Source organism: Pan paniscus, chromosome 1, assembly GCF_029289425.2.
Source record: "Pan paniscus chromosome 1, NHGRI_mPanPan1-v2.0_pri, whole genome shotgun sequence".
NCBI lineage: Eukaryota > Metazoa > Chordata > Mammalia > Primates > Hominidae > Pan > Pan paniscus.
In genome coordinates this window covers 134,789,584-134,813,815 of record NC_073249.2, presented here as the reverse complement: position 1 = coordinate 134,813,815, position 24,232 = coordinate 134,789,584, and the positions used below count along the sequence as shown (strand labels likewise).

At 44.3% G+C, this 24,232-nt stretch overlaps 2 protein-coding genes across 3 annotated transcripts in view; one reads left to right on the top strand and one right to left on the bottom strand.

Moving 5' to 3' along the window:
- Window positions 1-24,232, top strand: part of C1H1orf146 (chromosome 1 C1orf146 homolog) — a 54,340-nt gene that overhangs the window by 18,741 nt on the left and 11,367 nt on the right. The window contains exons 1-2 of one of the 2 annotated variants that reach the window (XM_003808422.7): window positions 3,422-4,266; window positions 20,719-20,823. In XM_003808422.7, coding sequence (XP_003808470.1) covers window positions 20,758-20,823 — 66 coding nt within the window. In that variant the 5' untranslated portion in view covers window positions 3,422-4,266; window positions 20,719-20,757. Of the gene's footprint in view, window positions 1-3,421; window positions 4,267-20,718; window positions 20,824-24,232 lie in introns of those variants that run through there. The other variant, XM_055116097.2, reaches the window with a different exon arrangement.
- Window positions 16,450-19,043, bottom strand: LOC134731004 (actin, alpha skeletal muscle-like). The gene has a single exon (XM_063606889.1). It carries the CDS (start codon window positions 18,808-18,810, stop codon window positions 18,352-18,354), a length of 459 nt encoding a protein of 152 aa, XP_063462959.1. The 5' UTR covers window positions 18,811-19,043; the 3' UTR covers window positions 16,450-18,351.

Below are 24,232 nucleotides of genomic sequence, written 5' to 3'. Positions count from 1 at the left end.
GTGACAGAGTGAGACCCTGTCTCAAAAACCAAAAGCATAGAGGAGACTAAGAGGGATCAGGAGTGGTTCCAATTTTATTTTTAAATTAATTTTATTATTTCATTTTATTTACTCATTTATTTTTGAGACAGAGTCTCACTCTGTTGCCCTGGCTGGAGTGCAGTGGTGTGATCTCAGCTCACTGCAAACTTTGCCTCCCAGGTTCAATCGATTCTCCTGCCTCAGCCTGCCAAGTAGCTGGGATTACAGGTGTGCACCACCACGGCCAACTAATTTTTGTATTTTTAATAGAGACGGGGTTTCACCATGTTGGCTAGGCTGGTCTTGAACTCCTGGCCTCAAGTGATCCACTCACCTCAGCTTCCTAAAGTGGTGGGATTACAGGCATGAGCCACTGTGCCTGGCATTAGGAGTGGTTCCAATTTTAAATGAGAAAGTCAAGGTGGGCTTTATTTTGAAAGATGATAGTTGAGCTAAGATTTGAAGGAGGACAGATAGTTATGAAGACATTGGGGAGAGAGAGCATGCCAGACATAAAAGCTGGTGCAAAATCCCTGAGGCAGGTGCATGCCTGACAGGTAAAAGAAGCAAGGAGGGGGCCAATGGGCCTGGAACAGAGGATGCAAGTGGGAGAGATAGTAGCAGATGAGGCCAGATGGGTAATGGGATGATATGGTTTGGCTGTGTCCCCCACCCAAATCTCATCTTGAATTGTAATTCCCATAATTCCCACGTGTCAAGAGCAGAACAGGTGGAGATCGTTGAATCATGGGGGTGGTTTCTGCCATGCTGTTCTCATGATGGTGAGTGAGTTCTCACGAGATCTGATGGTTTTATAAGGGGTTTTGCCCTTCACTCGGCACTCACTCCTTCCTGCTGCCCTGTGGGGGAGGTGCCTGCTTTTCTTTTGCCTTCTGCCATGATTGTAAGTTTCCTAAGTCCTCCCAAGCCATGTGGAACTGTGAGTCAATTAAACCTTTTTCCTTTATAAGTTCCCCTGTCTCAGGTATTGCTTCATAGAAGTGTGAGAATGGACCAATACAGGGGAATTGGACCATGTTGGCTATCATAAGGATTTTAGCTTTAATTCTGAGAGGTTTGAGAGCCATTAGATGGTGTTTGTTTGTTTGTTTGTTTGTTTTGTTTTGAGACGTAGTTTCACTCTTGTTGCCTAGGCTGGAGTGCAATGGTGCAATCTCGGCTCACCGCGACCTCCACCTCCTTGGTTCAAGCAATTCTCCTGCCTCAGCCTCCTGAGTAGCTGGGATTACAAGCATCCACCACCATGCCTGGCTAATTTTGTATTTTTAGTAGAGACAGGGTTTCTCCATGTTGGTCAGACTGGTCTTGAACTCCTGACCTCAGGTGATCCACCCGCCTCGGGCTCCCAAAGTGCTGGCATTATAAGCGTTGAGCCACTGTGCCTGGCCTGTTTTTTTATTATTTTTTTTTGAGAGCAATTATATGGTTTTAAGCAAAGGAAAGACACAATCTGACTTCTGTTTCAAAGGATTACCCTGGTTGCTATGTTGAAAAAAGACTTTAGGGGCAAGGTGAAAACGGAAACCTGTTAGGAGTCTATTGCAATAATCCAGGTGAAAGCTGATGGTGGCTCAAACCAGAAAGGTGGTCAGACTCTGGATATATTTTGAAAGTACAGGCAACAAGACTTCCTGATGGCTGAAAAGGGTATGTAAGACAGTCAAAGTATTTAAATAAAATATGTGTAATCTTTAACTGAGATAAGGAAGACTATAGATGGTGCAGCATTGGGAGGGGAAATCAGAAGTTCAGTTTTGGACATGTGAAATTTGAGATGTCTATTACTGGAAATATTAAACAGCAATTGGTTATACCAGTTTGGAGTTCAGGGGAAAGGCCAGGGCTGTAGATAGATATTTGGAATTTGTCAGCACATGGATGATATCTAACACTATGAGTTAAGGAGGACACCAAAGTAACAAATATACCCAGAGAAGAAAAGAGGTCCAAGGACTGAGCTTGCAGCACTCCAAGCAAGATTAAAAGGTTGGGTTTTGAGGAAGAACCAATAAGGATGCTGATAAATGGCCAGTGAGGCTGGAGGGAAACCATGAGAGCATGATATGGGGAAGCCAAGGAAAGAAAGTTTTTCCAGGAGGAGGGAATGATCAACTGTAACAAGTACTGCTGATTGACCAAGTAAAATTAGTATTGACAGCTGTTTGCTGGATTTACCAATGACTTTGACATGAGCAATTTCTGTGGTATGGTGGAAATGAAAAAGTCTGATTGGAATAAATTTGATAAAGAATGGGAAAAAAGGGCATTAGCAACAGAAATTATAGACAATCCTTTTGAGTTTTTCTGTAAAGAGAGCAGAGAAATGGATTGTTAGCTGGTGTGGGAGAGGAGATTAAGAGATTTTAAGATGAGAGAAATAATGGCATATTTATTTGCTATTGAGACTATTCAGTGGAGAGGAGAAAATTGAAGATTCTAAGAGTCAGGAAATTGGTGGATATATATATATATATATATATATATATATATTTTTTTTTTTTTGAGACAGTTTTGCTCTGTTGTTCAGGCTGGAGTGCAGTGGTGTGATCTTGGCTCACTGCAACCTCTGCCTCCCAGGTTCAAGCAATTCTCCTGCCTCAGCCTCCCAAGTAGCTGGGACTACAGGTGTGCACCACCACACCTGGCTAATTTTTTGTATTTTTAGTAGAGATGAGGTTTTGCCATATTGGCCAGGCTGATCTTGATCTCCTGACCTTGTGATTCGCCTGCCTCAGCCTCCCAAAGGGCTGGGATTACAGGCGTGAGCCACCGCGACTGGCCGGTGGAGCTATATTCTTGGGTAAGCAAGAAGAGATGGGCTCTGTTGTCCATTTGAGGGCTGGCCTTACATAGGATTATACACAGTTCACCTACTATAGTTGGAAAGAAAGCAGAATCTGTGCATATAGATGTTGGTAGATTGGTAGGTGGACATCTGTGGAACTTCACTTCTGGATGCTTTTATTTATCTCATTTAAATAGTATTTAATATTAAATACTAAATACTATTAAAATCATAAATCTTTATGAAATATTAGCAGTAACTATTTCACTTCAGCCGAAAGTAAAGATGAGGAATAAGTTCTGGAGATTTGAAGAGAGGAGGAATTGTCTTAGTCCATTATGGCCACGATAACAAAATACCTTAGACCAGGTAATTTATAAACAATAGAGGCCAGGTGTGGTGGCTTAACAAACTGCCCAAATGAGGCAGCAAGAGTGCACCTAATTTTAATATCAGTTATACAAAATGCCAAACATACAAAATGGTTATCACAGGGAAAAACTAACAGCACATCACAAGTGTGCTCCAAAGGATTTTTCCTGGAGCACCTTTCTTTCTACAGGAATACCTGTTTTACAAAGTAAGGCACATAGTTTTGTATCCTAACCATTAGGCTCAAGGCAAGTAGTGGTCTTTGTCTTTTTACATTTTTATGATTATGACACTTAATAAATTGCTGAGCTTCAATTAGGTCTGAACATAATGGGGTCCTAAAAAGCAAACACACAGGCCCCTGTATGTCCTTTTGACAGCTGCTCATGAAAATCTACCTTTTTCATAATTTGGATAAACTGAAGGCCACTTTGATTTTATGTTGCAAATGACAGAAATCTAAGAATTGAGCCTGAATTTTAGAAAACTGTGAAAATCAATTCCGGACAACTGAGTCTAACACGCAAAAATCTTGTTTTTTTGTTTTTTTGTTTTTTGAGACGGAGTCTTGCCCTGTCACCCAGGCTGGAGTGCAGTGGTGCGATCTCGCTCACTGCAACCTCCGCCTCCTGGGTTCAAGCGATTCTCCTGCCCCAGCCTCTCGAGTAGCTGGGATTACAGGTGCGCGCCTCCATGCCCAGCTAATTTTTGCATTTTTAGTAGAGACGGGGTTTCACCATGTTGGTACGCTGGTCTCGAACTTCTGACCTCGTGATCCGCCCACCTCGGCCTCCCAAAGTGCTGGGATTAGTGGCATGAGCCACCGCGCCAGGCCTACAAATCTTGTATCTTCTTAACCACTTCCGGCTTCCTGCAAACCTCGCTCTAGGGAGCCAGAAGTGCGGAAAAGGTTTGCGGGGTCTGCGGTTGCGCAGAAGCCCAGCGACTGCAGAACCCTGCCCCAGGCACCCTGGGCGCTCTGCCCTACCGGCGGTGCCTCTCACTGCTCACGGAACGTTCTGGAAGTTTAGGAAACCCTGAGCGGTCTCTGAGGACCTGGTGAGCAGGTGGGTTTGCAGCGCTGGGGATGAGGCCTCGGCAGACCTGTCTCTTCGCGTTTTTCTTTCTTCGTTCTTCGCCGGCGTAGTGCTCTCTGACTTGCCGAGCTCAGAGCTTTACCTCAGGGCTTTGGCGGGTGAGGGGAGGAGATCCTGCCCACCCTATTTTCCCCTTGAGAATCGGTGTGGAAAGGGCTCCCTCGGGGTTTTCCCTGTCAGAAGTCCGTCACCCACCTGCGAGTGTAAATTTTATTTGCTTTAGGCTTTGTTGGTCACTCCGAAAAGTAAAGAATGGAAGAGACCTTGTAGGCCGGCGCCTCACTGGACCCGTGAGGAGACTGAGCAGGGAAAGTGACTTGCTGGAGATGATGGGGCAGTGTTAAACTTAAATTTGCAAACACTCCAGAGCTTGGAAAAAACAAAACAGTAGCAACAAAAGCCCAGAATACCAGGGCCTTGGAACTGGCAAAGGTTTAAGAGGCCACTGGGCCCAAGCTTTTTGTTTTTATTTTTAATTTAACTTTTATTTTAGGTTCAGGAGTCCGTGTGCAGGTGTGTTACATAGGTTAAACTCGTGTCACGGGAGTTTGTTGTCCAGATTCTGTCGTCCCCCAGGTGCCCATTAGTGACTGTCCCTCCTCCACCTTCTGGTCCCCCGGTCCCGTCTCCCGCGCCTGCCCCTCCCCTCTGTCCCTGCACGCTCAGCGTTCAGCTTCCGTTTAGAAGCTTTTTGTTTTCAGGTGAGGATGCAGCCTAACCAGAGGTGACGTGATTTGCCCAAAGCCACACAGTCCTTGCTTGGCTGCTGGTCGAGGAGCTTTTCCCCAGAAATGCTGAGAAGGCACTGCCCTAGCCCCAGGTTTCTGATTCATTCCTCACCTTTAACAGGGACTTGGGACACGACTGACCCCAACTCCTTTCTCACTTATTGTGCACGTGATTACTTTACTTCTCTTAGCTTTAGTTAAATTGTTTTTAAAACCTATGTATAAGGGTGTGAAGATTTAAATGAATATTTACATATTACTAGATTTAAATGAATATTTATGGATTACTAACTGATAGGCACAAACATACATATCCACATACATACCAGTAACTACTCCAAAAAGTTCTTGTAACCTTTGCATATATGTGTTAATAGCTATGTGGGTGTATTAGTAAGTATGTGTAGGGGGGGGTTATAGAAGTTGAAGCCCTTCCCCCAACCAACTCACCATTTACTCATTCACAAATCTTTTGAGTGTCTACTGAGTGCCAGGTGCTGAGTAAGGTAAAACAGAATCAGAATGTGTCCCTGCTCTCATGGAGCTAGTTAACTTCTCATTCATTCATTCATGCAATAAATGAGGAAATTAGAGAGCAGCTGGTTTCAACTCAGCAGGAAGAACTTTCTAATTATTAAAGTTGTTGAAAAGTAGAATGAAATCACCTTGGGAGATACTAACTTACCATCACTGAAAGTGACTTTCTCTTTCTTTCTTTTTTTTTTTTTTTTTAAGACAGAGTCTCGCTCTATCACCCACGCTGGAGTGCAGGGGTGGGATCTCAGGTCACTGCAACCTCCACCTCCTGGGTGTGCAGCCACACCTAAGGAATGGGGAGTTATATTCCCCACCCCCACTGTTTAATATTTTTAGAGACAGGGTCTTGCTATGTTGCCCAGGCTGGAGTACAGTTGTTATTTACAGGTGCAAACATAATGCACTGCAGCCTCAAACTCTTGGCCTTAAGCAGTCCTCCTGCTTCAGTCTCCCGAGTAGCTTGAATTATAGGTGTGTGCCACTGTGCCCAGCTCCATGCTCCTGTTCTTAAGGTTGGAGTATATATACATAAATTTTTTGGAATTATTCTGCACAGATTTGTCTCTTCTCCATTTATTGGTTTGTTCAAACCTTTATATCAGTATAGACTCATGGATATTCACTTTATACTTTGGATTATAATGCTATTTTATTTTGCTCAAATTGTTCCAGCTTTAGCCATTGGGAGCTCTTTCAGTTGGTTCCTGTGCTCTTATGACATGCCCCATCAATGCCATCTGTGTGGGGTTTTTTTTGTTTGTTTTTGTTTTTAAGTACTTTCTTTTTGGCACTACTCTGGACTCATCTTGTATGTTTCCTGTCCCAGTCCTAGAATCGGCCATTTCTCCAAGGAGCCCTGGTTCCTTTTTTGGAGAATGCTATTTAGAAACCAAAATCTGGGTGCTAGGTGTACTTGTTGCTAGCACCCAGGTGCTAGGGTGTCGTTTGTTTCAGGCCCTTTCAGCTAACAGAGTAAATAAATAGATGTGTGTGTACTAATCTGGGTATATACACATACAGTCATGCATTGCTTAATGATGGAGATGTGTTCTGAGAAATGCATCATTAGGTGATTTTGTCATTGTGAGAACATCATAGAGTGTAATTACACAAACTTAGATGGTGTAGCCTACTAGACATCTAGGCTATATGGTATAGCCTATTGCTCCTGGGCTACAAATATGTATAGTATGTTAATGTACTGAATACTGTAGGCAACCTGTGTATCTAAACATATCTAAATGTAAAAAAAGTAAAAATACAGTATTATCATCTTGTGGCACCACCAGTCGTATATGAAGTCCATTGTTGACTGAACAGTTAATATGCAATGCATGACTGTATCTATAAAATATTTCTGTATGTGTTCTTCTGTATCTATATTAACAATGAGTTCATACTGTGACCGCCAATTCTAACTATGGACCATTCTAGCCTTGAGAGGTAGGATTAAGCATGAAGAATGAAGTTTTAAAAAATGCTGTTATGAGCATTCTTGTATAAGTCTCTTAGTACAGATCACATGCATTTCTGTTGAGCATACATTTAGGAGTAGAGTTGCAGAGTTACAGGTTACGAGTATCTTCAACTTTAGTAGATAATGCCTGCCAAGAACTGTGAAAAGTCTTATCCTACTTGCAAGCTAATAAGCTAGCCTGTTACTGTTTTATAGATGCTTGCAGAATATATAAGATGCCTCAGAGACAAAGGATATTTTTAATTCATGGAAAAAGCAGGAATTAAATTAAATCATGACTTGGATAAAGAAAATGAACATATACATCATGGGATACTATGCAGCCATGAAAAGAAAGAAATCATGTCCTTTACAGCAACACGGATGCAGCTGAGGCCATTATCCTAAATGAATTAGTGCATGAACAGAAAACCAAATGCCACATGCTCTCACTTATAAGTGGGAGCTAACCATTGAGTACATATGGACATAAAGATACAAACAATAGACAATGGGGACTACTAGAGGGGAGAGGGAGGAAGGAGGATAAGGGCTGAAAAACTACCTTTTGGGTACTGTGCTCACTACCTGGGTGACAGGATCATTTGTACCACAAACCTCAACATCACACAATATACCCATGAAACAAACCTGCACATATACCCCCTGAATCTAAAATAAAAGTTGAAATTTAAAAAGAAATCTTACCACTGAAACAACATGCTGTAAGAGCAAAGGTGGTATTTTTCTAGCTTTATAAGCAGTGCAGATTATTTTATCTAAAAGTTGAAGATATTTTTCCTTTTGGAAAATAATTGGGATGTGGTAACTTCTGGGACCTTTTTCAGTGAATATCAAAGTGTTTCAAAGAGGTTATTTTTCACTATGCATAACAAGGGATTAGTTTTGCTTTCTTTGCTTGATTTCAACTGCCTGGCATTAATTTTAGTTTCCATAGCAGCAATAGTAAGCAATTGGCATTGGAGTAGCCAGATTTGCTGCAGATACCAGAATCTCACCATAGGAAATATTTTAAGTAGCCCTGGTGTTGGACTCCTGTACTTCTCTTCTGACACAACAGAATTTGCTAATTTTAAAGTGACACACTTATCATTATTGAATATTTTTGGAGCTATTTAAAAACCTGTAAGATGGCTGGGTGTGGTGACTCACACCTGTAATCCCAGCACTTTGGGAGTCTAAGGTGGGCAGATCACCTGAGGTCAGGAGTGACCATCCTGGCCAACGTGGTGAAACCCCATCTTAACTAAAAATACAAAAAAAATCAGCCAGGCGTGGTGGCGCACACCTGTGGTCCCAGCTACTTGGGAGGCTGAGGTACGAGAACCACTTGAACCTGGGTGGCGGAGGCTGCAGTGAGCCAAGATCATGCCACTGCACTCCAGCCATAGTGACAGAGTGAGATTCCATCTCAAAAAATAAATACAGGCATTTGTGTGCGTGTGTGTCTATATTGTATAATTTATATGCAGTATAACATATGCATGTATATATAACATATACAACATGCATGTGTATATATAATGTATATAACATGCATGTATATATAACATATATAACATATGCATGTATAACATATGTATGCTGTGATGTTTTGACACATTTATACACCTGTGAAACAATTACTACAATCAATATAGTGAATATACCCATCCCAAAGGTTTCCCCCTTCCCTTCTGTAATCCCACTTTTTTTCCCATTATCCCTTCTTCGTTTTTTTTTTTTGTTTTTTGTTTTTTGTCACTATAGTCTGTATTTCTTTTTTCTTTTTTCTTTTTTTTTTTGAGACGGAGTCTTGCTCTGTCGCCCAGGCTGGAGTGCAGTGGTGCGATCTTGGATCACTGCAAGCTCTGCCTCCTGGGTTCATGCCATTCTCCTGCCTCAGCCTCCCGAGTAGCTGGGACTACAGGCGCCCGCCACCACGCCCGGCTAATTTTTTGTATTTTTAGTAGAAATGGGGTTTCACCATGTTAGCCAGGATGGTCTCAATCTCCTGACCTTGTGATCCGCCCACCTCGGCCTCCCAAAGTGCTGGGATTACAGGTGTGAGCCACGGCGCCCGGCCTATCGTTTGTATTTCTTATATAAAATAAACTATACAATATGTGCTATGCTTTTGGGGGTGGGGGTTGGCATCTTTCCTTCATAATTTTTTAGAGTGACTCGGGTTATGTGTATCAATAGTTCATTCCTTTTTGTTGCTGAGTAATATGCCATTGTATGAATATATTACAATGTCCATTCACCTGTTGGGGGGCATTTGGGTTGTTTCTAGTCTTTGGTTACTACAAATAAATCATTCATGTATAAATCCTTGTATAGATGTATGCTTTCTATTTTCTTTGGTAAATTACCTAGGAGTAAAATGGCTGGATATCATGGTAAGTATATGATTAACTTTTTAAGAAAATGTCAAACTATTTTCCAAGTGCTTGTACCATATACTTTCCAATTAGTAGTGTATGAGAGTTCTAGTTCCTCACATCCTCACCAACACTTGATACTGTTAGTTTGTTAAATTTTAGCCATTATAATAGGTATGTAGTGGTATCTTGTAGCTTTAATTTGCATTTCCCTGATAATAATGTTGACTATCTTTTTATGTCCTTATTTGCCACTTATATATCTTCTTTGGTGAATAACCTGCTTAAATCTTTAATTGGGTTGTTTGGTTTTTTACTATTGAGCCTTGAGTGTCTTTTTGTTTTTGTTTTTGTTTTGTTTTGTTTTTTGAGAAAGTCTTGCTCTGTTGCCCAGGCTGGAGTGCAATGGCATGATCTCAGCTCACTGCAACCTCTGCCTTCTGGGCTCAAGCGATTCTCCTGCTTCAGCCTTCTGAGTAGCTGTGACTACAGGTACGCACCACCACGCCCGGCTAATTTTTGTATTTTTAGTAGAGATGGGTTTTCACCATGTTGGCCAGGATGGTCTCAAACTCCTAGCCTCAAGTGATCCACATGCCTCAGCCTCCCAAAGTGCTGGGATTACAGGCCTGAGCCACCATGCCGAGCCCAAGCCTTAAGGGTCTTTAAAAATATATTCGGGGTACAAGTCATTTACCAGATATTTGCTTTGCAAATATTTTCTTCCAGTCTCTAGCTTGTCTTTTTATTCCCCTTAAGAGTGTCTTTTAAAACATTTTTACAAATGTAGGTGTTACTGGTGCAGTTTTGTTGTTGTTGTTGTTTTATTTTATTTATTTATTTATTTATTTATTTATTTATTTTGAGATGGAGTCTTACTCTGTCGCCCAGGCTGGAGTGCAGTGGCGTGAACTCGGCTCACTGCAAGCTCCTCCTCCCAGGTTCACACCATTCTCCTGCCTCAGCCTCCCGAGTAGCTGGGACTACAGGCGCCCACCACCACACCCGGCTAATTTTTTGTATTTTTAGTGGAGACAGGGTGTCACTGTTAGCCAGGATGGTCTTGATCTCCTGACCTCATGATCTGCTCGCCTCAGCCTCCCAAGGTGCTGGGATTACAGGCATGAGCCACCATGCTCGGCCAGAGAGAAGTTTTTAACTTAGATTAAGTCCAATTTATCAATTTGTTTTCTTTTATGGATTGTGTTTTTGGTGTCATACTAAAAATTATTTACCTAACTGAGGGTCACAATTATTATGTCCTATTTTCCTCTAGGAGACTTACAGTTTTATGTTTTACATGTAGGCCTATGATTCATTCTGAGTTAAATTTTGGATATGGTGTATGGAATGGATCCGAGTTCATTTTCTAAAACATACTGATATTGAATTGTTCCAACACCGTTTATCGTAAAGACAGTCTAGCTCAATGTTTATCAATGTTGTTGATCTTTTCAAAGAACTGTTTTCTTTATTCTATTTTTATTCCATTGATTTCTGCTTTAATCTTTATTACTTTTTTTCCCATTGCTTTGGGTTTAATTTGTTCTTCTTTTTTTTCGTTTGAGACGGAGTCTTGCTCTGTCACCAGGCTGGCGATCTCGGCTCACTGCAACCTCTGCCTCCTGGGTTCAAGCGATTCTCCTGCCTCAGCCTCCGGAGTAGGTGGGACTACAGGCGCGTGCCACCACGCCCAGCTGATTTTTGTAGTTTTAGTGGAGACGGGGTTTCACCATGTTGGCTAGGATGGTCTCCATCTCTTGACCTCGTGATTTGCCCACCTCGGCCTCCCAAAGCTCTGGGATTACAGGCATGAGCCACCATGCCCGGCTTGTTCCTCTTTTAAGATAAGATGGAATAAGGTATTAATTTGACATCATTCTTCTTTTCCGGTTTAGCCTCTTTTTTTTTTTTTTTTTTTTTTCTTGAGACAGGGTCTCACTCTGTCACCCAGTCTAGCTAGTGTGCAGTGGAGCAGTCATCTCAACCTTCCCAGGCTCAGGTGATCCTCCCTCCTCAGCCTCCCAAGTAGCTGGGACTAGAGTTGTGTGCCACCATACCCAGCTAATTTTTGTACTTTTTTGTAGAGATGGGGTTTTGCCCTGTTGCCCAAGTTGGGTACAAACTCCTGGGCTCCAGCAGGACACTGGCCTTGGCTCCCCAAAGTGTTGGGATTACAGGCGTGAGCCACTGCACTCGGCCTAATTTAGTCTTTTAAAGCTATGTGTTTCCCTCTAAGTACTCCTTTAGTTACATTTCATAAATTTTTATGTTTTATGTTTGTTTTCACTCATTTCAAAATATTGCCTAACATCCATTATGATTTATTCTTTGATCTATGGGTTACTTAGAAGTATGTGTTTGATTTCCAAGTATTCGTGGCTTTCCCTCAAATTTTTTATTTATATTGATTTTTAATTTAATTCTATTGTGGTTTGTATGACTTTTGTTTCATGTATTTTGGAGCTCTGTTAGATGAATATATAATATATAAGTAATGTATGTATCAGGATATACATTGTTATATATTCCTGATATATTGACCTTTTTATCATTATAATACATCCCTCTTTGTCTCAGTTGATATTTATCTTAAAGTCTATTTTGTTTTTTTATCAGTATAGCCACTCCAGCTCTCTTACGGTTACTGTTTGCATGATATATCTTTTTCCATTCTTTTACTTTCAACCTATTTGTATCCTTGAATCTAAAGACAACATATAGTTGGATTTTGGTTTGACTGTAAAATCTTATCCATTCACATTTTAATTTAATTACTCAGTTTTGCTGACTGCTATTTAAAAAATTTTTAAATTGAGATATAAGTCATGTGACATTAAATACATTTTATTTTTTTTTATTTTTTTTTATTTTATTTATTTTTTCTTTTTTATTGATCATTCTTGGGTGTTTCTCGCAGAGGGGGATTTGGCAGGGTCACAGGACAATAGTGGAGGGAAGGTCAGCAGATAAACAAGTGAACAAAGTTCTCTGGTTTTCCTAGGCAGAGGACCCTGCGGCCTTCCGCAGTGTTTGTGTCCCTGGGTACTTGAGATTAAGGAGTGGTGATGACTCTTAACGAACATGCTGCCTTCAAGCATCTGTTTAACAAAGCACATCTTGCACCGCCCTTAATCCATTCAACCCTGAGTGGATACAGCACATGTTTCAGAGAGCACAGGGTTGGGGGTAAGGTCACAGATCAACAGGATCCCAAGGCAGAAGAATTTTTCTTAGTACAGAACAAAATGAAAAGTCTCCCATGTCTACCTCTTTCTACACAGACACAGCAACCATCCGATTTCTCAATCTTTTCCCCACCTTTCCCCCCTTTCTATTCCACAAAACCGCCATTGTCTTCATGGCCCGTTCTCAATGAGCTGTTGAGTACACCTCCCAGATGGGGTGGTGGCCGGGCAGAGGAGCTCCTCACTTCCCAGTAGGGGCGGCCGGGCAGAAGCGCTCCTCACCTCCCGGACGGGGCGGCTGGCCGGGCGGGGGGCTGACCCCCCCCACCTCCCTCCCGGACGGGGCGGCTGGCCGGGCGGGGGGCTGACCCCCCACCTCCCTCCCGGACAGGGCGGCTGGCCGGGCAGAGGGGCTCCTCACTTCCCAGTAGGGGCGGCCGGGCAGAGGTGCCCCTCACTTCCCCGACGGGGCGGCTGGCCCGGCGGGGGGCTGACCCCCCCACCTCCCTCCCGGAGGCGGCGGCTGGCCGGGCAGAGGGGCTCCTCACTTCCCTGTAGGGGCGGCCGGGCAGAGGCGCCCCTCACCTCCCGGACAGGGCGGCTGGCCGGGCGGGGGGCTGATCCCCCCACCTCCCTCCCGGACGGGGCGGCTGGCCGGGCGGGGGGCTGACCCCCCCACCTCCCTCCCGGACGGGGCGGCTGGCCGGGCGGGGGGCTGACCCCCCCACCTCCCTCCCGGACGGGGCGGCTGGCCGGGCGGGGGGCTGACCCCCCACCTCCCTCCCGGACGGGGCGGCTGGCCGGGCGGGGGGCTGACCCCCCACCTCCCTCCCGGACGGGGCGGCTGGCCGGGCGGGGGGCTGACCCCCCCACCTCCCTCCCGGACGGGGCGGCTGGCCGGGCGGGGGGCTGACCCCCCCACCTCCCTCCCGGACGGGGCGGCTGGCCGGGCGGGGGGCTGACCCCCCCACCTCCCTCCCGGACGGGGCGGCTGGCCGGGCGGGGGGCTGACCCCCCCACCTCCCTCCCGGACGGGGCGGCTGGCCGGGCGGGGGGCTGACCCCCCCACCTCCCTCCCGGACGGGGCGGCTGGCCGGGCGGGGGGCTGACCCCCCACCTCCCTCCCGGACGGGGCGGCTGGCCGGGCGGGGGGCTGACCCCCCCACCTCCCTCCCGGACGGGGCGGCTGGCCGGGCGGGGGGCTGACCCCCCCACCTCCCTCCCGGACGGGGCGGCTGGCCAGGCAGAGGGGCTCCTCACTTCCCAGAAGGGGCGGCCGGGCAGAGGCGCCCCTCACCTCCCGGATGGGGCGGCTGGCCAGGCGGGGGGCTAACCCCCCCACCTCCCTCCCGGATGGGGCGGCTGGCCGGGCTGGGGGCTGACCCCCCCACCTCCCTCCCAGACAGAGCGGCTGGCCGGGCAGAGGGGCTCCTCACTTCCCAGTAGGGGCGGCCGGGCAGAGGCGCCCCCCCCACCTACTGGACAGGGCGGCTGGCCAGGCAGGGGGCTGATCCCCCCACCTCCCTCCCGGACGGGGCGGCTGGCCGGGCGGGGGGCTGACCCCCCCACCTCCCTCCCGGATGGGGCGGCTGGCCGGGAGGGGGGCTGACCCCCCCACCTCCCTCCCGGACGGGGCGGCTGGCCGGGCAGAGGGGCTCCTCACTTCCCAGTAGGGGCGGCCGGGCAGAGGCACCCCTCGCCTCCCGGACGGGGCGGCTGGCCAGGCGGGGGGCTGACCCCCCCACCTCCCTCCCGGACGAGGCGGCTGGCCGGGCAGAGGGGCTCCTCACTTCCCGGTAGGGGCAGCCGGGCAGAGGTGCCCCTCACCTCCCGGACGGGGCGGCTGGCCAGGCGGGGGGCTGACCCCCCCACCTCCCTCCCAGATGAGGAGGGAGGACGCTCCTCACTTCTCAGACGGGGTGGCTGCCGGGCGGAGGGGCTCCTCACTTCTCAGACGGGGCGGTTGCCAGGCAGAGGGTCTCCTCACTTCTCAGACAGGGCGGCCGGGCAGAGACACTCCTCACATCCCGGACGGGGCGGCAGGGCAGAGGTGCTCCCCACATCTCAGACGATGGGCGGCCGGGCAGAGACGCTCCTCACTTCCCAGATGTGATGGCGGCCGGGAAGAGGCGCTCCTCACTTCCTAGATGGGATGGCGGCCGGGCAGAGACGCTCCTCACTTTCCAGACTGGGCAGCCAGGCAGAGGGGCTCCTCACATCCCAGACGATGGGCAGTCAGGCGGAGACGCTCCTCACTTCCCAGACGGGGTGGCTGCCAGGCAGAGGCTGCAATCTCGGCACTTAGGGAGGCCAAGGCAGGCGGCTGGGAGGTGGTTGTAGCGAGCCGAGATCACGCCACTGCACTCCAGCCTGGGCGCCATTGAGCACTGAGTTAACGAGACTCCATCTGCAATCCCGGCACCTCGGGAGGCCGAGGCTGGCGGATCACTCGCGGTTAGGAGCTGGAGACCAGCCCAGCTGACACATCGAAACCCCGTCTCCACCAAAAAAATTCGAAAACCAGTCAGGCGTGGCGGCGCACGCCTGCAATCGCAGGCACTCGGCAGGCTGAGGCAGGAGAATCGGGCAGGGAGGTTGCAGTGAGCTGAGATGGCAGCAGTACCGTCCAGCTTCGGCTCGGCATCAGAGGGAGACCGTGGAAAGAGGGGAGAGGGGAGAGGGGAGAGGGGAGAGGGGAGACGGGGGAGGGGGGGGGGAGAGGGGAGAGGGGAGAGGGGAGAGGGGAGAGGGAGCTCTATCTACCACACAGTCCTTCTCTGAATATGAGTCGGTCCCCTAAATACATTTTAAAATGTACAAGTCAGTGATTTTTAGTACATCCACTGTGAGGTACAACCGTCACCACTATTAAGTCTGCCATTTTGCTATTTAGTTTCTAAATGTCTCATGTCTTTTTTGTTCCTCTGTTCCTTCTTTACTACCTCTTTCGTGTTATATGAATATTTTGTAGTATACCACTTTGATTCCTTTGACTTCTAAATTTTTTTTGTTATTTTCTTAGTACTTTCTCTGGATACTATAATATGCATCTTAATTATTTCAGATTAACGCTAATTTAATTCTGGAAAAATAGAGAAACTTTGCACCAATATAGCTCCATTTCCTCCCGATATACTCACATGCATACATGCACGCATGCACACACACACACACACACACACACTTGACCCAATAATATAATTACTGCTTTATATATTCATCTTTTAGAGAAATTAAGAGAACTGAGGAAAATACGTATTTATTTAGTCTTACATTTATGCATCTATTTACCACTTATGGTTCTCTTCATTCTTAACATGGATGCAAGTTAACATACGGTAGCAACTTTCTTTTGGTTAATGGTTGTGTGGTATATGTTTTCCCATCCTTTTACTTTCACCCTTTTTATATCTTAGTAGTTAAAGTGTTTTTATTGTAAGCAGCATATGGTTTTTCCCTTGTCATTTGGGGCAGTCTTTTCTTTCAGTTGTAGAATTTAGTCTTATATGTAGATACTGATGTATTTGGGTTTAGTATGCCATGTCACTATTCGTTTTCTATTTGTCCCTCAAGTTATATGTTCTTTTTTCTCTCTCTAGCCTGCTTTTGGACTTATGAAGTGTTTTTGTTTGTTTGTTTGCTTTAAATCTGTTTTTCTCTATTACTTTGTTGAGTTTTTTAAACCATAATTTGCTGATTAACTCAGAAATTACAAAATGCATGATTGACTTATCAAATTCCACTATAAGTGAGTACTTCTACCACTTCAAGGACCTAAAGCACCTTAGGTACAGTTACCATCATTTCTCCTTTTTTTGCTATTGTTGTATATTTTAATTGAACATCTATTTTAAACTTCCTTATATATTATTGTTCTTATTTGTAGTCATTCTTGATTTAGAGTTACCCACATATTTACATTTCTCCTTTCCATTAGTCTTCATTTATTCTGGCATCTTTGTGCTTCCATGTGGGATCATTTGGCTTGTGCCTAAAGAACTTCTCCTGGTATTTGGCCGGGTGTGGTGGCTCAAGCCTGTAATTCCAGCACTTTGGGAGGCCGAGGCGGGCGGATCACGAAGTCAGGAGTTTAAGACCATCCTGGCCAACATGGTGAAACCCTGTCTCTACTAAAAATACAAAAAAATTAGCCAGGCGTGGTGGCGCCTGTAGTCCCAGCTACTCAGGAGGCTGAGGCAGGAGAATGGCGTGAACCCGGGAGGTGGAGGTTGCAGTGAGCCGAGATCACGCCACTGCACTCCAGCCTGGGTGACAGAGCGAGACTCCATCTCAAAAAAAATAAAAATAAAGAACTTCTCCTGGTATCTCCTTTAAGTGTGGGTCTACTGATGATGAAGTCTCTGGTTTTATTTTTGTCATAAAATTTTTCTTTATTTCTCCCTCATTTTAAAAACATATTAATCTCAGCTATGATATCCTATGTTGGCAATTATTTCCTTTCACTACTTAAAAGCTATTATTCAGTTGCCTCCTAGCTACCATGTTTCTATTGAGAAGTCAGTTTTCAGTTTATTGTTTCCCTTTAAAAATAATACACCTTTTTTCACTAGCTCCTTTGAAGATTTTTTTTTTTTTTTGGTTTTACTTTGTTAATCTGTTGCTTAGTTTAATCTGTTCAGATTTATTATTGCTCTTGAACCTACAACTTGATGTCTTTAGTCAATTTTGGAAAATTGACTTGGCCATTCTATTTTTATGTATTGGTCCTGCTCCGTTCTCTTTTCTCTTTCTCAGACTTCAGATATCTCTCTGTTAGACCATTTCACAAGCCTAATAATGCCTTGTATGTGTATTATGCTTTTCTCTGTGTTCTTTATCCTTTTGCTTAACCTACCTCAGTCTGGATATTTTCCTCTGACCTATATTCCACACTTGTGTTTAACCTGCTCTTTAACCTGTCCATTGAATTGTTTCCAATTTTGATATTTTTTCATTTCCAGAATTTCCATTTTATTTACTTTTACAGTTTCAAATTTTCTGCCAAAATGTTCCAATTGTCATATACTGCTTTGAACAGATTAATCATTTATAGTCTGGATATGACAATGCCAGTATTTCAGTCTCCCCTTGGTCTCTTCATTACAGTCAGCTTTTTCCTCTTGGTTTTCAGTCTGTTCTTAACTCTTTGTATGCCTGGGTATTTTTTTATTGTGTGCTGGATGTTATGATTGCAAAATTATAACACTAATTTGTAACCTAAGGCTCTGGATAATATCTTCCTCCATAGGGGATTTACTTTTGCTGCTGGCGGAGAGTTTTTCTAGATACAGCTGTGACTCTCCAGATTGTCTGATTGAAAGGACAGAAACAACTGGTTCAGGAGCCCTTACCAGCCTCTAGAGAAATCCCAGAACACTCAGCCCTGACACATTAATACCCTGCACAGATCGGAGACTGCTGGCCACGCAGACTCACCAAGCCACAGACTTGTCTTCCGCAAGCATGTTCTTACCTCAGCCACGAAGTGACCAAGCCACATGTACTAAGGGTTGAAATCAAAGATATGTACAGGGTATTAAACAAATACCAAGGGGAACAGTTAACTTGAATACAAGGTCAAAATCAGCAACAAGTTCTATGATCCAGTGCTGATATCAGATACTAGCTTCAAGGACAATTTCTTTTCGAAGGCTTATTCCAGATTTGTGAGGCTAGCATGAGATGTATGCATTTGCCAGGGACAAATTTTTACTTCTGAATTAACCCATGCAGCAAAAGCTATGCATCTGCTCACAGTCTATTTAGAAGCATTTGTGGTGAACAGTGGAGGACTCCAACTTGTCATACTCCTGCTTGCTAGTGCACATCTGCTGGAAGGTGGACATTGAGGCCAGGATGGAGCCGCCGATCCACACCGAGTACTTTCGCTCTCGGGGTGCAAGGATCTTGATCTTCATGGTGCTAGGTGCCAGGGCAGTGATTGCCTTCTGCATCCTGTTGGTGATGTCTGGGTACATGGTGGTGCCGCTGGACAGCACTGTGTTGGCGTACAGGTCTTTGGAGATGTCCACATCACACTTCATGATGCAGTTGAAGGTGGTCTTGTGGGTGCCACAGGATTCCATGCCCAGGAAGGAAGGCTGGAACAGCACCTCCGGACACCGGAACCGTTCGTTGCTGATGGTGATGACCTGGCTGTCGGGCAGCTTGTAGCTCTTCTCCAGCTTTATGTCATCAGCTGTAGCTGTTCTTTGTACCATCTTCTTTCTGTGAGCTGTACCCTTGCCCCCATTCTGGACCTGATCCGGAAGTTTGGCTAACTTTTCTTGATTTGTGCTGTTGGTTAATCTGAAGCAGAGAAGGTCTTCCAACTCCAGTGTGCAGCAAGAACAAGATGGCTGCCCAGGAAGATTTCTTAAATAAGAAACAAAACCTACTAACCATAAATGAAAAGATTGATAAATTTGACTACATTGGAAATAATAATTTGTGTGTATCAAGAATTACCCTAAAGAAGGGGGGGTGGCACAGAAGACAAGTCACAAACAGGTAGAAAATACATAGCCAACAAAGGACTGATATCTATAATATATAAAGAAATCCTACAAATATATAAGAAAAAGAAAAAACTAATAGGAAAATGGGCAAAAGACATAAGTGGAGATATGACTTTAGGGTTTTCAGTCTCAATGAAATTAGAAAAGTAGCAAATTTAGAGCTCAGTGAGATTCCATTTCATGCTACTAAGTTTATGGTAATTTTCTTTCTTCTCATACGTATACTATAAACTTTAGCATGCTGAACTTACATGCAATTTTATTTTACTGTATACCTGGTTGCCACTGTATGGTGCATTGTTGTTGTTGTTCTGCAGAATATTCTCCCTTCTCTTAGTGCAGTGGTTCTTAAAGTGTGGTCCCCAGACCAGTATCATCAGCATCACCTGTGTACCTCTTAGAACTGCAGATATTGGCCAGGTGCAGTGGCTCACGCTTGTAATCCTAACACTTTAGGAGGTTGAGGTGGGAGGGTCGCTTGAAGCCAGAGTTCAAGACTGGTTTGGCCAACATAGGGAGACCTACCCCCGATCTCCACAATAAGTTAAAAAAAAAAAAATTGGCCAGGCGCGATGGCTCATGCCTGTAATCCCAGCACTTTGGGAGGCCGAGGCGGGTGGATCACAAGGTCAGGAGATTGAGACCATCCTGGCTAACACGGTGAAACCCCGTCTCTACTAAAAATACAAAAAAAGATTAGCTGGGTGTGGTGGGAGGGCGCCTGTGTTTCCAGCTACTTGGGAGGCTGAGGCAGGAGAATGGCATGAACCTGGGAAGCGGAGCTTGCACTGAGCCGAGATTGCACCACTGCACTCCAGCCTGGGCAACAGAGCAAGATTCCGTCTCAAAAAAAAAAATTAGCCAGGCATGGTGGTGCATACCTGTAGTCCTAGCTACTTGGGAAGCTGAGGCAGGAGGATTGCTTGAGCCTAGGAGTTTGAGGCTAGGATCGCACCCCTGTACTCCAGCCTGTGGGTAAAAGAGTGAGACCCTCTTTAAAAAAAAAATGCAAATATTCAGGTCCTACCTCACATATTCCCTATGTGAGATATATAGTATTTCCCTCCATAGTAGAAGACAGGTTTGCTTACAAAAGATTCAGGTTTCCTAAGCTCTGGGTTTCTTTCCTATAATACAACCCACTGTGTGTGCAGATGTCACCTGGCCTTTGTCCCATCACCCTGTGGGAATTGGGCTTGAGGAACTAGTGTAAGAAAATAATGATGCTGTGGCTATACTGCTATTGCTCTGAGTGAAAAACTGTCCTTTGTCTCTGAGTCTGCCTTTTATCTGTATAGGTGAAACTCTGGCAGGCTAACTTTTTAGCTTGCAGGTAGGATAAAAACCTCAGACCTTGCATGTTCTTGATGCAAGTCCTCATTCTTTAAAGTTAGTGTGCTGAAATGGGAATCATTGCTTTTGATACTTGTTAATGGGAAGCATAGTATTGAATAGGCTAAATGTATAACAAGACAGATACTTTTTCTGTTGTCAAATTTTGATGTTCAAATATTCTTTAAAATGTCTCCAATACCCTAGTTTTATTTCCATCTTTAATTTACTCATTCATCAGATATTTCTTTGCATTCTTTGTGTTCTTAATTTTCTCAGATTGTTGCACCATTAGAAGCTAGGTTGATCCACAGACAGATGGCTGAAAGTGGAAAAGAAAAAATAAAATGGACAACCACCATTATTATTAGCTCATCTCTTAAGGTAAAGGGGCATTTGGGCCACTGATCTTTAACTTAAAAAAATTAAAAGAAGCTTTCATATAGAACAGTATTTTAAAAGGTTCTTAGCTTAATTATCCACAATTAATTGTGGGGAGCAGGAAGTGCATAAGCTAAATGTATTTTAAAGATAAATTAATAGACTTTTTCCATTCATTTTCAACATCCGACTTCCTTAATTCTTTGAAGGTTGGAGATTTTCTAAAGTTTTTTTTTTTTTCCCTTCTGTAAGCACTCTAATGGAGATGTTAAGGAATTCCGGAAACAGTAAAGATATGCAAATATATATTAGTTAAGGCTTTCTGAGAGCTAAAGAACCAGAAACTGATATCCTAGCCTTGGCAGCACTGGAATGAGACTGTCTCCTTATGGTTTGGAGAGGGAGAGATGGAAAGTTGAATGCCTGAGAGCAGGTGGTCAGCTCACAACCGTTTTAAACTCCTCAGCTCACAAGACTTCTCCATTGCCCTGATATTTATCTTATGGACACCAGCTGATGTCTGGAGTGAAGGGGCAAGAAATGATTGTTCCATAGTAACGTGTGGTTTTATGCTTTTTGCTGTATTTTGTTTTATACTTTGTTGTGAGTCCATTTTCATAAATTATATATATATTTTTTATTATTATACTTTAAGTTTTAGGGTACATGTGCACAGTGTGCAGGTTAGTTACATATGTATATATGTGACATGCTGGTGTGCTGCACCCACTAACTCGTCATCTAGCATTAGGTATATCTCCCAATGCTATCTGTCCCCCCTCCCCCCACCCCACAACAGTCCCCAGAGTGTGATGTTCCCCTTCCTGTGTCCATGTGTTCTCATTGTTCAATTTCCACCTATGAGTGAGAACATGCGGTGTTTGGTTTTTTGTCCTTGTGATAGTTTGCTGAGAATGATGGTTTCCACCTTCATCCATGTCCCTACAAAGGACATGAACTCATCATTTTTTGTGGCTGCATAGTATTCCATGGTGTATATGTGCCACATTTTCTTAATCCAGTTTATCCTTGTTGGACATTTGGGTTGGTTGCAAGTCTTTGCTATTGTGAATAGTGCCGCAGTAAACATACGTGTACATGTGTCTTTATAGCAGCATGATTTATAGTCCTTTGGGTATATACCCAGTAATGGGATGGCTGGGTCAAATGGTATTTCTAGTTCTAGATCCCTGAGGAATCACCACACTGACTTCCACAATGGTTGAACTAGTTTACAGTCCCACCAACAGTGTAAAAGTGTTCCTATTTCTCCACATCCTCTCCAGCACCTGTTGTTTCCTGTCTTTTTAATGATTGCCATTCTAACTGGTGTGAGATGATATCTCATTGTGGTTTTGATTTGCATTTCTCTGATGGCCAGTGATGGTGAGCATTTTTTCATGTGTTTTTTGGCTGCATAAATGTCTTCTTTTGAGAAGTGTCTGTTCATGTCCTTTGCCCACTTTTTGATGGGGTTGTTTGTTTTTTTCTTGTAAATTTGTTTGAGTTCATTGTAGATTCTGGATATTAGCCCTTTGTCAGATGAGTAGGTTGCGAAAATTTTCTCCCATTTTGTGGGTTGCCTGTTCACTCTGATGGTAGTTTCTTTTACTGTGCAGAAGCTCTTTAGTTTAATTAGATCCCATTTGTCAATTTTGGCTTTTGTTGCCATTGCTTTTGGTATTTTAGACGTGAAGTCCTTGCCCATGCCTATGTCCTGAATGGTATTGCCTAGGTTTTCTTCTAGGGTTTTTATGGTTTTAGGTCTAACGTTTAAGTCTTTAATCCATCTTGAATTGATTTTTGTATAAGGTATAAGGAAGGGGTCCAGTTTCAGCTTTCTACATATGGCTAGCCAGTTTTCCCAGCACCATTTATTAAATAGGGAATTCTTTCCCCATTGCTTGTTTTTCTCAGGTTTGTCAAAGATCAGATAGTTGTAGATATGCAGCGTTATTTCTGAGGGCTCTGTTCTGTTCCGTTGATCTATATCTCTGTTTTGGTACCAGTACCATGCTGTTTTGGTTACTGTAGCCTTGTAATATAGTTTGAAGTCAGGTAGTGTGATGCCTCCAGCTTTGTTCTTTTGGCTTAGGATTGACTTGGCAATGAGGGCTCTTTTTTGGTTCCATATGAACTTTAAAGTAGTTTTTTCCAATTCTGTGAAGAAAGTCATTGGTAGCTTGATGGGGATGGCATTGAATCTATAAATTACCTTGGGCAGTATGGCCATTTTCCCGATATTGATTCTTCCTACCCATGAGCATGGAATGTTCTTCCATTTGTTTGTATCCTCTTTTATTTCATTGAGCAGTGGTTTGTAGTTCTCCTTGAAGAGGTCCTTCACATCCCTTGTAAGGTGGATTCCTAGGTATTTTATTCTCTTTGTAGCAATTGTGAATGGGAGTTCGCTCATGATTTGGCTCTCTGTTTGTCTGTTATTGGTGTGTAAGAATGCCTGTGATTTTTGTACATTGATTTTGTATCCTGAGACTTTGCTGAAGTTGCTTATCAGCTTAAGGAGATTTTGGGCTGAGACGATGGGGTTTTCTAGATATACAATTATGTCATCTGCAAACAGGGACAATTTGACTTCCTCTTTTCCTAATTGAATACCCTTTATTTGCTTCTCCTGCCTAATTGCCCTGGCCAGAACTTCCAACACTATGTTGAATAGGAGTGGTGAGAGAGGGCATCCCTGTCTTGTGCCAGTTTTCAAAGGGAATGCTTCCAGTTTTTGCCCACTGAGTATGATATTGGCTGTGGGTTTGTCATAGATAGCTGTTATTATTTTGAGATATGTCCCATCAATACCTAATTTATTGAGAGTTTTTAGCATGAAGGGTTGTTGAATTTTGTCAAAGGCCTTTTCTGCATCTTTTGAGATAATCATGTGGTTTTTGTCTTTGGTTCTGTTTATATGCTGGATTACATTTATTGATTTGCGTATATTGAACCAGCCTTGCATCCCAGAGATGAAGCCCACTTGATCATGGTGGATAAGCTTTTTGATGTGCTGCTGGATTTGGTTTGCCAGTATTTTATTGAGGATTTTTGCATCAATGTTCATCAAGGATATTGGTCTAAAATTCTCTTTTTTTGTTGTGTCTCTGCCAGGCTTTGGTATCAGGATGATGCTGGCCTCATAAAATGAGTTAGGGAGGATTCCCTCTTTTTCTATTGATTGGAATAGTTCCAGAAGGAATGGTACCATCTCCTCCTTGTACCTCTGGTAGAATTCGGCTGTGAATCCATCTGGTCCTGGACTCTTTTTGGTTGGTAAGCTATGGATTATTGTCACAATTTCAGCTCCTGTTATTGGTCTATTCAGAGATTCAACTTCTTCCTGGTTTAGTCTTGGGAGAGTGTATGTGTCGAGGAATTTATCCATTTATTCTAGATTTTCTAGTTT

Coding starts and splice junctions, on each gene's coding strand:
- LOC134731004 (XM_063606889.1), bottom strand. CDS start 18,810: ATGGTACAAAGAACAGCTACAGCTGATGACATAAAGCTGGAGAAGAGC.